Source organism: Nomascus leucogenys, chromosome 22a (genome assembly GCF_006542625.1).
Source record: "Nomascus leucogenys isolate Asia chromosome 22a, Asia_NLE_v1, whole genome shotgun sequence".
Lineage (NCBI taxonomy): Eukaryota > Metazoa > Chordata > Mammalia > Primates > Hylobatidae > Nomascus > Nomascus leucogenys.
The window spans coordinates 71,793,806-71,810,780 of record NC_044402.1 but is presented as its reverse complement, the minus strand read 5'-3'; the positions used below and the strand labels follow the sequence as shown (position 1 = coordinate 71,810,780).

Here is a 16,975-nt window from a genome sequence, read left to right as displayed (position 1 = left end):
CAAGTCTAGCAAGTAAAAAATGAGGCAAAAACCATAAAGTCATCAGGATATAACTCAAGAATTTTCCCTTAACAGATTCCCCTAGAAAATATACACATCAACAAAACAAAACAATAAGCTAATCGTGTTTTCAAATTATTTTGCCTATGAACTTTTCTGCAAATAAAACTTTAAGAATAATTACAATATGAAAAGAGAGGATGGTGGGGTTGCACTGGTTGAAATAGCATGCACAAGCCCACCCAACTGGCCTGCCTGGAATCCCTCAACCCCAACCTCCACCCCAGGGTATGGGGAAGTATTAATATGAAATTCACAATGCAAGGACACACTGGTTTGGTTTGTCATCTCTGGCCAAAGCAATACCTCTTGTTCTGGGTCATCATCCAGAAGGTTAAAACTTTTTTTTACCACCCGTCCAGAAGCTGTAACAGTGAGTACATTTTCATTCTATCATATGGAAAGAAATAAAAAGATAGGACAAGTTCTATTACATGCAGTCAAAGGAAAAACTGTATTAACAAATTTGGTAAAACTTACCAACCCTTCTCCCACATCCACAATTCTTTCCTCAACTGAGGAAATTCTGAATCAGATTTCTGATCTTCCGTTTCATATTTTGAGACAGGGTGTCATTCTGTCGCCTAGGCTGGAGTGCAGAGGTACGATCTTGCCTCACTGTAGTTGCACAATCTTGGCTTACTGCATCCTCTGCCTCCCAGGCTCAAGTGATCCTCCCAGCTCAGCCTTCCCAGTAGCTGGGACTATAGGCAAACACCACTATGCCTGGCTAATTTTCTACTTTTTGTAGAGACAGGGTTTCACCATATCACCCAGGGTGGTCTCGAACTCCTGAACTCAAGCAATCTGTCTGCCTTGGCCTTCCAAAGTGCTGGGATTACAGGTGTGAGCCACCATGCCTGGCTCAAAAATATTTTATTAAAGTTTTTAATGGCTAAAATGCCAGAATGGGCAAAAAAAAAATTATTTAAAAGATTATGGATTAGCTGCCTCATTCACCTGACTTTTGCCTTAGCATATAGTACAGCAAATAAAAAGTGGATCTGTTTTAGAAATTTCCCTCTCCATAATTTTCTTTGTGGTCTTAATTTATACACTAAAAGAAAAGTACCATCTGGAGTTAAAGTATGGTATGTGATTTTTAAAGACTTATATATTACCCCAATTAAATTTAAGTTTGCACAATTAATTAGACCCAAAGGTTGAAAATTCATCAATAAAAACTTAAAAGGAAACTCAGAAAAGAAACAGAAATCAGCAAAAGACAAACTCAATATAGTCAACTTTCTTTTAATCTCAAATGTACATGGGGCTAAAACTGGCTACCCATGTAGACAAAATGTACAGACTTTTATAGGGGCTGTGCTGTTGTTTTCTGCTACACTCAAAGGCAAATATATTAGCATATTAAGGTCTTATATAGAAAGACAATGATATATAAAGGATTTTAAAGTACTCTTGACTTACTTTATTGTTCTCCCTGTTGGCCAAAATGACAAAATCTTCAGAGATCTGATGCTGAGAACTATTATTTTCTATTTCAGTTAGCTTCAAAACTCTGAGAAGGGAAAAAGGATTCTGAGAATCTAAGACTTCAAAACACCATCAAAGTGCCAAAGTTTAAGTATTGAAATAAAACTCAACAAATAAAAATTATAGTAACAACACTGAGGTAGTTCTCTTGATTAGTCTGTGATACTAATAAGTGATCACTAAATGTCCATGAACTCCTTCAAATTCGGAGATTCTGTTAAACAGAAAAACGTGGGAACTGTGACAACAGGTGCCATTGAAGTAGGTAATGATCAGCTTGGTCAGGCCTAAGCTATTTTCCAAACTGGCTTAATGAAAGTTACTCTGAAGAACCTTATCTCTGCTATGCTGTAACGGGTCTCTAACATTTCAGCTCTAACAATTATAGCAGATATTTGCATTTTTGTTTCTGAAGTAGGATGAGATATCTATGAGCAACACTTAGGGTTAACTAAAAAGAAATTCAATCAGCAATGAAATCTATACCTAAATAGAAACTAAGAGTTTTCATGATAGAATAATATTCAAAAACTACAACTGAAAATACTATTCTTTTTTCTTAGGATTGGTTATATTTAAAGATTTGGGGTTTTTGAGTGCAAATGGCTTCATGGATCAAGCCTATTAAGAGAAAATAAAATAATTTGCTCACCACCCACAGAAATCTGTTTACATTGTTAACAAGCTTCAAAAGCACAATGTTTTACAAGCTCAAAGTCTCAAATGCAAAAAAAAAGAATAGCAGAGAGAAGCAGCTATGTGTCCAGAGAGTGCTGGAAACCTCAGAGTTCCCAAAGACCAAGAGATCAAATAATAATTTAAATTATTCACTTAGCTTTTTTAGTGGCAATATTTTTAAATGCTTATATTGTAAAACCTGGCAAAAGGCCATACACTCTTTGTGGGCCTTGTTTTCTTAAGTTCAAACTTAAGAAAGCAAACATAAAATTAATGTGGGTGGTAACAAACATTAAAAGTAAGGCTTACTGAAGCGGAACCACAGTTTAAGATGTGTAAAAATAATCTTATTTCATTAAATCCTTTCATCTCCTTATATTAATAATAGATCCAAAGAGGTAGACTGATTACCATGAAGCATAAAAAATAAAGGCAGACGCTTCCCTTTGTTATTTTTTTATTTTTTTAGACACAGGGTCTTACTCCATTACCCAGGCTGGAGTACAGTGCTACAATCATAGCTCACTGCAGCCTCGAACTCCTGAGCTCAGCTGATCCTCCTGCCCCAGACTCCTGAGGAGCTAAGACCACAGGTGCCCACCACCATGCTTGGCTATTTTTTATTTTTATTTTTTGTAGAGACGAAGTCTCACTGTGTTGCCCAGGCTGGTGTCAAACTGCTGGTTTCAGGCGATCCTCCTGCTTCGGCCTCCCAAAGTGCAGGATTATAGGCATAAACCATCAAGCCCAGCCCCTTCTCTTCTTATTCAACAAATACTGAGCATCTACTCTGTGCCAAGGACTATGCTTAGTGCTGGAGTTACAGGTGTCAGCAAAACAGACTCTTTCCCTGTCATCATAGAGTTTATGATACCAAATAAGGTATTTAAGCAGAAGATCACAAAAATAACTTATTTAAGTTGCCCTAAGTGCTACAAAAGAAGATGACCCAGTGGGTGCAATGAAAATATGATGGGCAAGCAAATCTAACAAGGGGCATCAGGGAAGGTCTGTAGAAAAGTGACATTGAAGCTGGGCCATAAAATATGAATAGAAATTAGGCAGGAGAACAGGCAGGGGAAACAGACTCCAAACAGAGGGAACAGGCCCTCAGTTTTCTGAAAAGACAACATGACTAGAGTAAACTGAGTTGGAGGAGGGTCTTTTGGACCACGCTAACTATGTTGGTTTTTATCCTAAGAGCAATGAAAAGCCATAAAAAGGTTAAAGCATTTGAATTCACTTGCATAGGTTTTTATATTTCTTCATGTTCTTAAAAATCATGCTAGCTGCTGAGAAGAAAACAGACAGCACAAGAGTGGATCCTGGAGCCCTGGAGTGGGCTATTACTGTAGCCTAGGCTAATGATGACAGTGACCTGACCAAGACGATGACAGTGGCCAAGGGCAGAAATAAGCAGATTTAAGAAATATTTCGTAGCAAAATACACTGGATTGAGAGGATATATGGTATATATGTATCAGAGAAAGAGAATGCCTGTAAGTGTTTAAATGTACGTATATTGATGAAAGACAAATTGGTAAGAAGGTATCAGGAATGATTCAAGATTTCTGGAATGAACTTAGAGGAGAGGTTGAGGCTAGTATATACATTTTGGAGTTCTCATGTATACATGATCTTGAAGCCAAACGAATAAATAGAATCATGCAGAATGGAAATAGTGAGAAAAGAAGAGGGCCTATGACCCAACTATGGACATTCAACAATTAAAGTCTGGGTAGAGAAGGAAGAGCATAAAAGCAAACTAAAAAAGATAGATGAAATAGGAAAATATTCAGAACTGTGGTGTCAGGGATGCCAAATGCAAAGTGTTTAAGGGAAGGAGAGTTCAGTTTGTGGGAGACGTGTGTGCCCTGAAACCAATCAAAATAAAACAAGATTTACTTCAAACAATCCACTTCCTTTCCTGTGTCTAGGCTGTCTTTTAGAACAAAGACAAATACTCTTCTTTCTTATTAACCCTAGAGAATTAACTAAGACCTGATGAGAAAGGGCAGTCTGTAATTCCCTTTTACTTGCATATCATCCATCAAATAACGTTTTCAAATTTAATATTTACAAACAGTAATGTTGAGTCTGAAAGAATAAGTTCAGGTTTTCTATATGCCAGTCTCTGAGGAGGCACCCAACAACAAGCTAATTATTTCCATTAATTGGCTCACTAGTTCGCTGGCAAAAATAAAGATGCCAACAAATGCTACCAAAAGCTGTTCTTAACTTTCAAGTGCTAATGAGATTACTCACTTGACTTGATTTGGACCAACATGTATTATCCTACCAGAAGCATCAGGATGGAAATAGATCCAGTCAGATTCTAGAGAACAACAATCCATTTCTTGGATCCCATTTTTTGCCTGAAGTTGGAAAAAAGCATTAAAGACAAAGATTAAGGGAGAATCAAATGATTTTACAAATCTAACCCAAGTGATAGATCAATAGGTCAAAGGTACATGGAAGAAAAAATATTAAGCAGTTAAAGTGGAATATATTTGAAGGCCAAATGAGGACATGAAAATTTGAGAAATTCTGAACATTTAAATTCAGAAATGTCATGGATTTGTTCTGTAACATACCCTGTATCTCACAAACAGGAGTAATAACACAAGAGATACCATATTTCAAGCATCTACTTTGTGTCAGGAACTGCATTTGATGCTTTATAGGCATTGTTTCGTTTAATCTTAATAACACTCAAAGGAAGTATTGAAAACTGATACACAAAGAGAATAAATCATTTGCCCAATTTTTTTTGGTGTGTGTGTGTGTGTGTGTTTTTTTTTTAAAATAGAGATAGAGTCTCGCTATGTTGCCCAGGCTGGTATCAAACTCCTGGCCTCAAGTGATCCTCTCACCTTAGCCTCTTAAAGTGCTAGGACTACATGCGTGAGCCACTGCACCTGACCTTGTCCAATATTTTGAACCTACTAAACAGCAGATCTGACTCCAAAATCCATGGACTTTCCATTATATAACTCTGCCATAATCATGCACATGCAGTTCTCCACAACTTCTTCTTCTCTTCCCTATCCCCAACTATCTTTCAATCAGAAGAGCAGATAACAAAAAGTGAACATGTAAACAAACCTAAAGCCTCAGACATGGGTCACAGAATCTTGGATAAGTCAAATGTTGAACTCTAATATCTGAGGAAATGATCTAATACTGCTTAGCTTTTAAGGCAAGAAGAGATTTCACTGTAGTATATTTAGATATTAAAATAAAGAAAAAAACCATCTGATATGTTATCACGTGTACACAAATGTTTTACCTTATATCCAGGAGCACTAGGAACGAATACCAACTTGGATATATTAACTTCACTGGCTTCACAGAAGTCATTTAATTTAATTTCTCTAATGTAAAATAAAATGATGCCATATTTCCTACTAGATATTCATGAGTTTTGAAACACTAAAGCTTTTAAATTCCATTAGCATATATTGATAAGCTACTATGTTCTAGGTATCAGACCAGGCATTCATACCTCACATCAATTAAACATAATCTTTGTCATCAAGAAGCTTATAGTCTAGGGGGAGGCAGAAACATAAACAAAAAATAATAAGGCAGTTATTGTGAGCTATGATTGTGCCACTGTACTCCAAAAAGTGATTGACCCATGCACCAGATATCCAAGTGAACAGAATTTTGGGAGTTAAAAAAAGGTTGAAATGAGCCTTAAAGGATAAGTAGAAAATAGCTACAAATAAGACACAGTAAAATCAAAAGTACAGAAGTGTTAATCGGCCAGGGGCAGTGGCTTACGCCTGTAATCCTAGCACTTTGGGAGGCCGAGGCAGGTGGATTACTTGAGGTCAGGAGTTTGAGACTAGCCTGGCCAACAAGATGAAACTCTGTCTCTACTAAAAATACAAAAATTAGTGGGCATGGTAGTGTGTGCCTGTAATCCCAGCTACTCAGGAGGCTGAGGCAGGAGAATGGCTTGAACCCAGGAGGCGGAGCTTGCAGTAAGCCGAGATCGTGCCACTGCACTCCAGCCTGGGCAACAGAGTGAAACCCTGTCTGAAAACAAAACAAACAAAAAAACCCAAAAGTATAGAAGTGTTAATCCATATAGTATGCATATAAACATGAGTAGCAGGTAAAATTAAACTGAAAAGTATAGTATCCAGCCATGAGACTGGAGAGGTAGGCTGGGGTTATATTGTAAGTGCTTTGTATGCCATGATTTATTTTTATTTTTTATTTTTTGAGACAGGGTCTCACTCTGTTGCACAGGCTGGAGTGCAGTGGTGTGATCTCGGCTCAGTGGAGCCTTGACCTCTTGGCCTCAATCAGTTCTCTCACCTCAGCCTCCCAAGTAGCTGGGACCACAGGTGCACACCACCACACTTGGCTAATTTTTGTATTTTTTGTGGAGGCAGGGTTTCACCATGTTGCCCAGGCTGGTCTTGAACTCCTGGGCTCAAGTGATCTGCCTGCCTAGGCCTCCCAAAGTGCTGGAATTACATGCGTGAGCCACCGTGCCTGGCCTCATGATTTTTAAATTTTTTGGAATGTAATACATTTTATGTATCAAATCAATGAAAGAGTTTCAATTTTTCAAGAATTTCTACAAGAATCCTAATTATATCTAATAGAAATAGTGGTATTATTACATGTTACATAAAAGAAAATTAATGTAATTAAATATGTTGATTGAATGTAACCACTGAAATTAATGTGTCCATGATGGTATTAGCTCCAGATGCTCCTTTAACACAAAATATGCACACACTATACATATCTTTTTTTTAGGAGATTGTTCTCTTTATTGTAATATCTAATTAAAACATGCAAAAAAAGATTTCTGTGTGAAATACTAGGCAGCTTATTATCAGCTTCTATTGTTTTTATTTGCTCAAATGTTAGATCTCAAAGCTCAGTTTAATAGAGAAAGCTATGAAACATTTTCTGAAATCTTAAGTTCGGCTGCTTACATGTTTTTTTAGTTATCTACTCTTCTGACTAACAGGTGGGGAGTTAATAGGTATACAAATCATTAAGGCAATGTCACAGTGATAGAACTGTGATAAAAGGACTAAAAACTTCCCCTGAATTTGGCAGCTCTTTAAGAGTATGCTGAAATATAGATTGGAATAAATGTTATAATCAGTTATTATAGAAGGAGAGTATGTGACAAGCATGCTTGATATACATGTTGAAGGCCACTATTTAAAGTAATTCCTTGGAAACCACAGGGGATTGCTTCCAGGACCCCTCACAAATACCAAAACCCACTGACGCTCAAGTACCTTATATAAAATGGTGCAGTATTTGCATATAATCTATGCATCTATGCACATCATCCCTTATACCATCCTTTTTTTTTTTTCTGAATATTTCCAATCCATAGTTGGTTGAATCCACAGATGTGGAACCCATGGATATAGAGGGCTGGCTGTATCTGTACATGTGTGTGTGTTTGTGTATAAAATAATAGGTACTATCAGTTCTTATAAAAAAGAATACATGTTAAATGTCTAGAATGTGAACTGTGCAGGATTTCACTAGATCCAAAGTTAAGTGAAAAAGAGATGTGACAGGTCCTGGTGGCTGAATGATGTCCACTCGCTGGGAGGTGACCAATCAAACCAAGACTTGTCACAATGGAAAACAGCCCTTAGAGAGTCCTTTATAAAAGAGAATGTCACTGGGCTGGGCCAAATAGGAGCTGCCATGTGATAAGTATTTGGGGAAATGGAAGGGAACAATGCTCCTACAAAAGAAAACTAGAAGACACATTGTCCCCTGATGGCCATGACATCAAGGGAAGTGGATAAATGGACTCAATGCTATGCTGATCTGCAACATGGTAAAAGGTGATCTGTAACATGCGTGGTGAAAGGTGATCTGTGACTCTAAAAGCCACTGGAGCCCACAGTGACTGATTGAGCAAGGTCAGCATAAGGTGAACCTGCCTCAAAAAAAAAAAGGCAAATTCTTCTGATATATCAAGAAGGAGGATCACTTGAGGCCAGGAGTTTGAGATTAGCCTGGGAAACATAGTGAGGCCCCATCTCCACAAAAAATAAAAAAGTAGCCAGGCATGGTGGTGCACTCCTATAGTCGCAGATACTCAGGAGGCTGAGGTGGGAGGATCACTTGAGCCCAGGAGGTTGAGGCTGCAGTGAGCTCTGACTGTGCTACTGCACTCCAGGCTGGGCAACAGAGTGAGAAGAGTGAGACTCTGTCTCTAAATAAATAAATATAAAATAAAAGTAGTGTTGCACTGACATGTCCATATAAAATGAGAAAAAATATCAACAATTAAAGCTTGAGTGATTTTTCTACAGTGCTAGCTACTCAGGAGGTTGTGGCAGGAGGATCACTTGAGCCTTAGGAGGTTGAGGCTACAGTGAGCTGTGATTGTGCCACTGTACTCCAGCCTGGATTACACAGTGAAATCCTGTCTCAAAAAACAAACTAACCAACAAAAAACATAATCAGCAATACAAAATAAAAATGGAACTCCCCCCTTAACTCACTTTTTGCACTTATCACAATCACTGTACTTAATACATTGCATCTTATTTTTCTACATGTTTCCTTTGAGAGTATAACTTGAGGGAAGAGATTGTGTCCTTAGTCATGTCTGGCACATGGTAGGCCCTCAATAAATGTTTATTAAATGACAAATCAATGCCTAAGCCATTTTAAAAAAGAAAATAAAAACGAATTCAAAGGGTAGAAATTTCCATTGTTTTACCACGTACCATTTCTACCTACTCTGCCATAAATAAGTTAAGAATATCCTTAAAAATTCAAAGTGCTTCAATTTACCTACACTGTGACCACCAGAGTTCCATCTGGTTCTGCTCTGGAAGGCAAAGAGCAACAAACCATGGAGAAGCAGAACCAACAACACATTCCACCAGCAATTTCAGAAGCAATGTGAACACATTCCATTGGTGATTCCCACTGTGGAGAGGTTTTACATGAGATTCCTTGCTGGGAGATTGGTGAGATTAAAAAAACTATAAAATTCTTGTTGCTATAAGAATTTTCAAATGTTAATGTTTTAAAATTATTGGTGATACACACAAATGTTTTCTATATTGTCTGTATTCTTCTGTATTTTAAATTGTTTGCAAATTGTTAAAACAAATGCATAAAAAAGTAATTCTTAGGAATGTGGGCCTATTTGAGAGGTAGAAAATAAAGAATTTGATATAAATTTGCTAATAAAAAGTCTGATCACTCATTTACCAGGGAATTGTCTTTTAGGGCACAAATATGGAAAACTCCTTTCTGTTTCTTCTTATTAGGTGTGATGATGTAGTGCCAAGGATGGCCTCCAATCTGAAAAGCATTCTCCAGGGATGACACCTCAAAGAGCAGTGGTGGCACGTCTGTAGAGACAGGAAAAGGAATTCATTAGCTGCACTGTTCTGGGGGCTCTGGACTATTCATTAACTGAATTCAACCTTTCTTTGCATGCAACATCTATAAATTTCTATTAATGAAAAATTACTATGTTCAAGGAAATAAAATACAATCAGGTAAGGAGTTTATTGTAAGAAAAGAAACAGCCAGTCAGAACCTAAATTAGGCTGAATCAACTTTCTAGGTATCTGTTTTCAGGAGGTATATGTGGTCCGCAGGTGAGCAGAGATTAAAACTGGCCTAAAGGTGTTTATGATGGTAAGAAATGACAAAGTACATTTAATAAAAGTAGTGGCCATTTATTGGACATCTACTATGTAAAAGACTCTGGGTTAGATACTATTTCCAACTCTCATAATAATCCTACAAGGTAATTAGGTCTAATAATGCCTTCAAATGTGAGGAAGAGAGCTTCCACATCCTGGACTAACAGGTATACTCAGGTATACATCTATCTTGCTTAAGATTTCCAGTACAGAGGACTATTAGACCCAATGAATGTAACCACTTAGGAAAGGGCCTGTCACAATGAAAGCTTTATTACAGGATAGTCACTACTACCACTATTATCATCAGACAAGTTAACTTTAAGGTAGTTCAGATATATCCAGTCGGTTTCTTTTGAAGACTGATGCTGTAAAATAAATTTCTCTTGGTGCTTTTTAGCACCAAGAGAAATTTTTAGTCATCTTCTTTTATCACAACTTTAAGTAGGGCATAATAGATCTATTCTTAGATGCATAAATAGAAGGTATAGCAATTTTAGAAGACCTGAATTCATTTCAAGCAGCCTTTAGGAAATACCACATGGTCTGTTTGGGCAGGTGGCTAACCTATGACTCCCTTATTTACCCTCTAACTTGAGAATTTAATTTTTAGTTTATGAGGCCACTACTATTAGTAAAGGGGCTTGTCTTAGGAAGATCATTCGTGTAAGAGTCACATGTTATATACAGAAGTGTGTACTTAATATTAAGCATCTTCATAAGGACAATGTACTACTTAGAGCTATATATGGGAAAAAAAACAAATGGTTCACCCTTAAACAACATGAGGCTTAGGGGCACCAATCCCCTGTGTAGTCAAAAATCCACGTATAACTTTTCTTTTCTTTTCTTTTTTTTTTTTTGAGACAGTCTCACTCTGTCACCTAGGCTGGAGTGCAATAGCACAATCATGGCTCACTGCAACCTCCTCCTGGGTTCAAGCAATCCTCACACCTCAGCCTAAGTATTACACAGCTTCCTAAATATTACACCTGGAATTATGGGTGTATGCCATCACACTCAGCTAATTTTTGTCTTTTTAGTAGAGACAGGGTTTCACTACGTTGGCCAGACTGGTCTCAAGCTCCTAGCCACAAGCGATCTGCCTGCCTCGGCCTCCCAAAGTGCTTGGATTACAGGTGAGCCACTGTGCCCAGTCAAACTTTTGACTTCCCCAAAACTTAACTACTAATAGCCTACTGTTGACCAGAAGCCTTACTAATAACACAAATAGTCAATTAACACATAAACTAGTATCTACATATGTTTGATGCACTCATCATGTACCTAACTTTTTCTTAATTTTTTCCATATTTCTAGGCTATGCGGTTCATCTGTGATTTTTTTTTCAAATTGTGGCAAACCTCCAAAAAATTTTCCTGTATTTATTGAAAAAAATCTGTGTATAAGTGGACTTGTGCAGTTCAAACCTGTGTTAAGGGTCAACTTTCATAAAAAGTGGTTCACAAAAAATCTTGAGGAAAAAGAAGAGACAGGCATAAACATATCAAATATATGTCAAGTGCTCATTTTTTTAACCTTTTAAGAAAAGGGTAATATCTTTAATATATAAAGGTCTTTTTAAGCAATAAAAAATATAAAACCCCAACAGAAAAAGGGACAAAAGGCATGAGTTGGCAAATTATAAGAGAAATACACACATTGTATGTGATGATATGGCAGATGAAGAAGAGAAAAATTATTAAAAGTAAAACATACAATTAGAGTTTGAATTTGGGGTCGAAATCAACTAGGTATGTTATAAAGAATGTGAAATTTAATATATAAAGAATATGAAATTCAATATAGAGGATATAGGAATTCAAAATAGAAAAAAAAATCAGTACAAACAGAGGTACTTAAAAAGAAATACTTTTTCCAGTAAATGCAAAAAATGACCCAAAAGTAGCACTATTACTCTGCCCACAACTCTAATGTGCCCTGCGAACCCAAGAGCCCCAATTTTGATCTCTAATATTATTCTCAATGAAAAAGGCCTAAAAGTTCTCAGAGTAGCTGATTCCATGTCTTGTGGTAAGAAAATTTTATGATGGGTGTGGACAATCTGTTCTTTCGAGAAAGCAAGGATGTTTACGAGGATACCAGAGGGTAGTGTTAAAAGAGTAGGAGAGCCAGCAAAAGGGCTTCCACTTCCTACACTGTGAAAAAAAGGGGCCTTAAAAAGAAAACAAATATTATGATTAATTAAAATACTTTGAATCTGTGAAAGGTCAAATAATACCTTAAAAGACAATTTTAACATAAAGCATACAAAATAACTTTATTATTTATCAAAGAAGAAGGGCTACACCTGTAATACAATATGATTTTTTCTAGAATTTTTAAATGTAGGGGATAATTAATTTGATATATTTCTTCTACTGAATAAACGTTTACTTAGAAAATTTGCTCAGGTGTGGTGGCTCACGCCTGTAATCCCAACACTGTGAGAAGCCAAGGTGGGTGGATTGCTTGAGCCCAGGAGTTCGAGACCAGCCCGGGCAACATGGCAAAATCTCACCTCTACTAAAAATAAAAAATTTTTTTTAAATTTAGATATATGTTAAGTAAAATTATAAGGTATAGAACAGAGGATATAATATACTGCATTTGATGTAAGAAAGAAGATTAAATATTTAAAGTACGCAAACATACATCTGCTTTTTTTTGCAAAAAGAAACAATAGTAAGATAAACCAGAATCTAAAAACAATGGTTATTGATGAGGGTAACAGGATTAAAGGAAACAATAAAAAATAAAAACAGAAAGCAATGAAATAGAAAATGGGGCTGGGCACAGTGGCCCATGTCTGTAATCCCAGCACCTTGGGAGGCCAAGGCAGGTAGATTGCCTGAGGTCAGGTGTTCAAGACCAGCCTGGCCAAGGTGGCAAAACCCCACCTCTACTACCCAGGAGGCTGAGGCAGGAGAATTGGTTGAACCAAGGAGGTGGAGGTTGCCGTCAGCTGAGATTGCGCCACTGCACTCCAGCCTGGGTGACAGAGCAAGACTCTCTCAAAACAAAAAGAAAAGAAATTTCCAAGAGTGTATCTTTTTATACGGTTTCAACCTTTCAACTATATACACATTTCACAATTTCAAGAATAAACTCAAAAAGAAAACAGCAAACCCCAAAATCGAAAACAAAATGAAGCAAATGAATCTAATTAGGTCATGCCGGTAGCTTAATCCTATAGAAAAATGATTTCAAATTGCCTTTGAACACATTACTCCATGTGTATACTTACTGGGCTGTACACTAAGGAGAGAAGAAACTGCAGGGAAATCTTAACCTTCACTCCATACTTTTTTTTTTTTTCCTTTTTGAGACAGAGTTTCACTCTGTCACCCAGGCTGGAGAGCAGTGGCGCAATCTCGGCTCACTGCAACCTCCACCTCCCAGGTTCATGTGATTCTGCTGCCTCGGCCTCCTGAGTAGCTGGAATTACAAGTGCACACCACCACGCCTGGCTAAATTTTTTCTATTTTTAGTAGAGACAGGGTTTCACCATGTTGGCCAGACTAGTCTTGAACTCCTGACCTCAAGTGATCCACCTGCCTTGGCCTCCCAAAGTGCTGGGATTACAGATGTGAGCCACCGCACCTGGCCCACACTTTAGTTCTTAGTAGTAACACTGGTACTGTAATTTTAAGACTATCATATATATATTGCAGGATAAAGTTTTATTAGAAATCAAGAAGCTCAGTATGAATTAAGAGAAATACAAATATAATCAAAAAAGAATGGCTAAATTTGGAAGTATGAAAATGAGCTAATGAATTTTTGTTTTAATGTATTTCTCAGCTCTGTTCATCAAAAGGACCTAAAAGTAAAGACATCCAACTGCAATGAACACAACTAGATCTGGGTCTCTGTTGTGAGTTGACTTGTGTTCCCTCAAAAGATATGTTAAAGTCCTAACCCCCAGTACTGGTAAATGTGACTTTATTTGCAAATTGGATCTTTATAGATATAATCAAGTTAAGATCATACTGGATAAGGATAGGACCTAAATTCACTGACTGGTGTCCTTATAAGGAGAAAGAGATTTGAAGACACAGAGGGAGAAAGGCCATGGAAAAGCGAGAGGCAGAATTTGGAGTTATGCTGCCACAAGACAAGAAACACCAAAGATTGTGAGCAACCACCAGAAGCTAGATGGGGTAAGAAAGGATTCTTCCCTAGAGCCTTCAGAGGGAGGCTACCTCTGCCAACACCTTAATTCTGAATTTCTAGCCTCCAGAACTGTGAGAGAATAAATTTCCATTGTTTAAAGCTGCCCAGTTTTTAGTGTTGCTCTCTAGGAAACTGATAGTCTCTAATGACGTTCTCTATTAAAATGGCCCCCTATCAGAAATAGGAAAGTTAAAAGGTAAGCCTGGGACACATTATTGTTCTAGAAAGCGAGGAAATTCTCTAAGATTACTGGAGTGTGTCAAAATGGAGTTTCTGTTGGCCAAATTCAGGACAATTTGAACATCATTAAGAATAATAACTATTACTATATAATACTGGACAAATAAAAAATCCATGAGTCTATTGTGTTTATGTATGTGTGTTTATCTGTAAAACATTTTGCTGGCATCAAAAGTGACTGTTATACCAACTCCTTGCTCTGAATATTGATAATTAAAGGGAAGAAATAAGTCTTTAACTTGCCTTTTGGAAGGAATTACAGTTTATCTCTAGTTGATGAGTTAAAGCTTTTATTTCTAGAAAAATACCAGCTATTGAAGGTAAAAGGAGTAACAGAATTTTAAAAACTGCCATTCTAGGCCGGGCGCAGTGGCTCACGCTTGTAATCCCAGCACTTTGGGAGGCCGAGGCAGGCGGATCACAAGGTCGTCAGGAGATCGAGACCACGGTGAAACCCCGTCTCTACTAAAAATACAAAAAAATTAGCCAGGCGTGGTGGCGGGCGCCTGTAGTCCCAGCTACTCGGAGAGGCTGAGGCAGAAGAATGGCGTGAACCCGGGAGGCGGAGGTTGTAGTGAGCCAAGATTGCGCCACTGCACTCCAGCCTGGGCAACAGAGCGAGACTCCGTCTCAAAATAAATAAATAAATAAATAAATAAATAAATAAATAAATAAATAAAAATAAAAACTGCCATTCTGCAAATCACATGACATAATTGATACAGGCAAGGATCACTAATAGTTACAGAAATATGCTATTTGTAATCACAAAATTAGAAACAAACTAAATGTCCAAAGTAGGGAACTGGTTAAGTAAATTATGGTTCATTTGTAAAATGGCATATACGTCAAGTTCTTAACATCTCAAGGAGATGCACACACACAGAGAACCACTTTTTCACATAGTTAATACAAGCACTACATTTTAAAAGTATCAGAAGATATAATGAAAACTAAGTCTTCCTTTGATCTGTATCTCTTCCGATTTATGAAGTTTTTATGTGTCCTTTCAGATATTCCAAGCAAATCCAAAAGCACATCACCATAGATATATTCCTTTAATACATGAGTATGAATACTTTATACAACTTTACACAAATGAAGATTTTTATATACACAGTTTTGCACCGATTTTTTTTTTTTTTTTTTTACTTAATAGTACACATCTTGGAAATTATCCTATACCAGTGCAAAAAGAATTCTTCTTTCTGTTTTTTTTGTTTGTTTGTGTTTGTTTTTAATCTCGCTCCGTCGCCCAGGCTGGAGTGCAGTGGCGCAATCTCACTCACTGCAACCTCTGTCTCCTGGGTTCAAGCGATTCTCGTGCCTCAGCCTCCTGAGTAGCTGGGATCACAGGTGCCTGCCACCACACCTGGCTAATTTTTGTATTATTAGTAGAGACAGGGTTTCGCCATGTTGGCTAGGCTGGTCTCGAACTCCTGACCTCAAGTGATCCACCTGCCTCTGTTTCCCAAAGTGCTCAGATTACAGGCATGAGCCACTATGCCTAGTTAAAACTCCTCCTTCTTTTTAACAATTTAGCAATTAAATTTATGATACAGCTATACAATGACATAATAATACTAATATCACTTACCAATGTATAGATTGTTTCCAATCTTTGGCTATTAGAAACAATGTTTTAACTGTACATTTATCACTTTCTGTATAAGTGAATATATCTGGGATAAATTCCTAGTACTGGAGTTGCTGGGCTCAAGGAGTACATGCATTTAAAATTTTGATACATATTAACAAACTGTCATATTGACAAATTGTTGGGGGCCATAAAGGGTAGAAAATAAATGAAAGTGCCTAAACTTTTACCAACCATATTGTATCAAAAGTTCTAACTTTTTGATATTTAAGAATCTGAAGAGATGTTATCTTATAATAATTTTAATTTACATTTCTCTTATCAGTGACATTGAGCTTTGCACTCCCCTAATTAAAAGTCATTTATATTTCTGTTTCTTTTAAACAACATCCTTTGATAATTTTGTAATTGTGTTATCGCTCTTTTTCTTATTGATCTATAGAACCCTTCACATATTAAAGAAATTGCCCCATTACAGTATGATTTGTAACTATGTCTCCTGTTGTTATTTGAGTTGGTTTATGTTGTATATTTCTGGGGATTTTTTGCCATGCAGAACTTTATTTTTATATAATCAAATTTATCAATCTCTTCGTTTATGGCTTTGGGTTTTGTGCCATACTTAGAAAGGTCTTCCCCACACTGAGATAAAAAGATTCTCCCAAGTTTTCTTCTAAAACTTTTAAGTCTTTGATCCATCTATTATTTATTTTGGTGGAAAGAGTGAGATGGGATTACAACTTTGTTGTTTTCACAAGGCCACCTATTAAATAATCTAGATGGAAATATTCATAATATATTAACATCAAAAAGTGGGTTAGGCTATAGATACATACAACAACATGAAACAAATCTCAAATACAATATCCTGAGTGAAAGAAGCCAAACCAAAAAATACATGCCATGTGATTTCATTAATATAAAACTCCAGAAAATATAAATTTAATCTACTGTGAAAAAAAAAGCAGATCATTGGTTGCCTAGGGCTGGGTTAAGAGAGGAATTTACTGGGAAGGGCACAGGGGAACTTTTTGGGATGATGAAAAGATTCTAAATC

At 36.9% G+C, this 16,975-nt stretch overlaps 1 protein-coding gene across 1 annotated transcript in view; it reads right to left on the bottom strand.

Moving 5' to 3' along the window:
* Positions 1-16,975, bottom strand: part of DCAF17 (DDB1 and CUL4 associated factor 17) — a 51,289-nt gene that overhangs the window by 6,603 nt on the left and 27,711 nt on the right. The window contains exons 9-12 of the mRNA XM_003254254.2: positions 9,463-9,605; positions 4,498-4,607; positions 1,489-1,579; positions 367-450 (exon numbers count right to left, since the gene is read on the bottom strand). Coding sequence (XP_003254302.2) covers positions 367-450; positions 1,489-1,579; positions 4,498-4,607; positions 9,463-9,605 — 428 coding nt within the window. The remainder of the gene's footprint in view (positions 1-366; positions 451-1,488; positions 1,580-4,497; positions 4,608-9,462; positions 9,606-16,975) is intronic.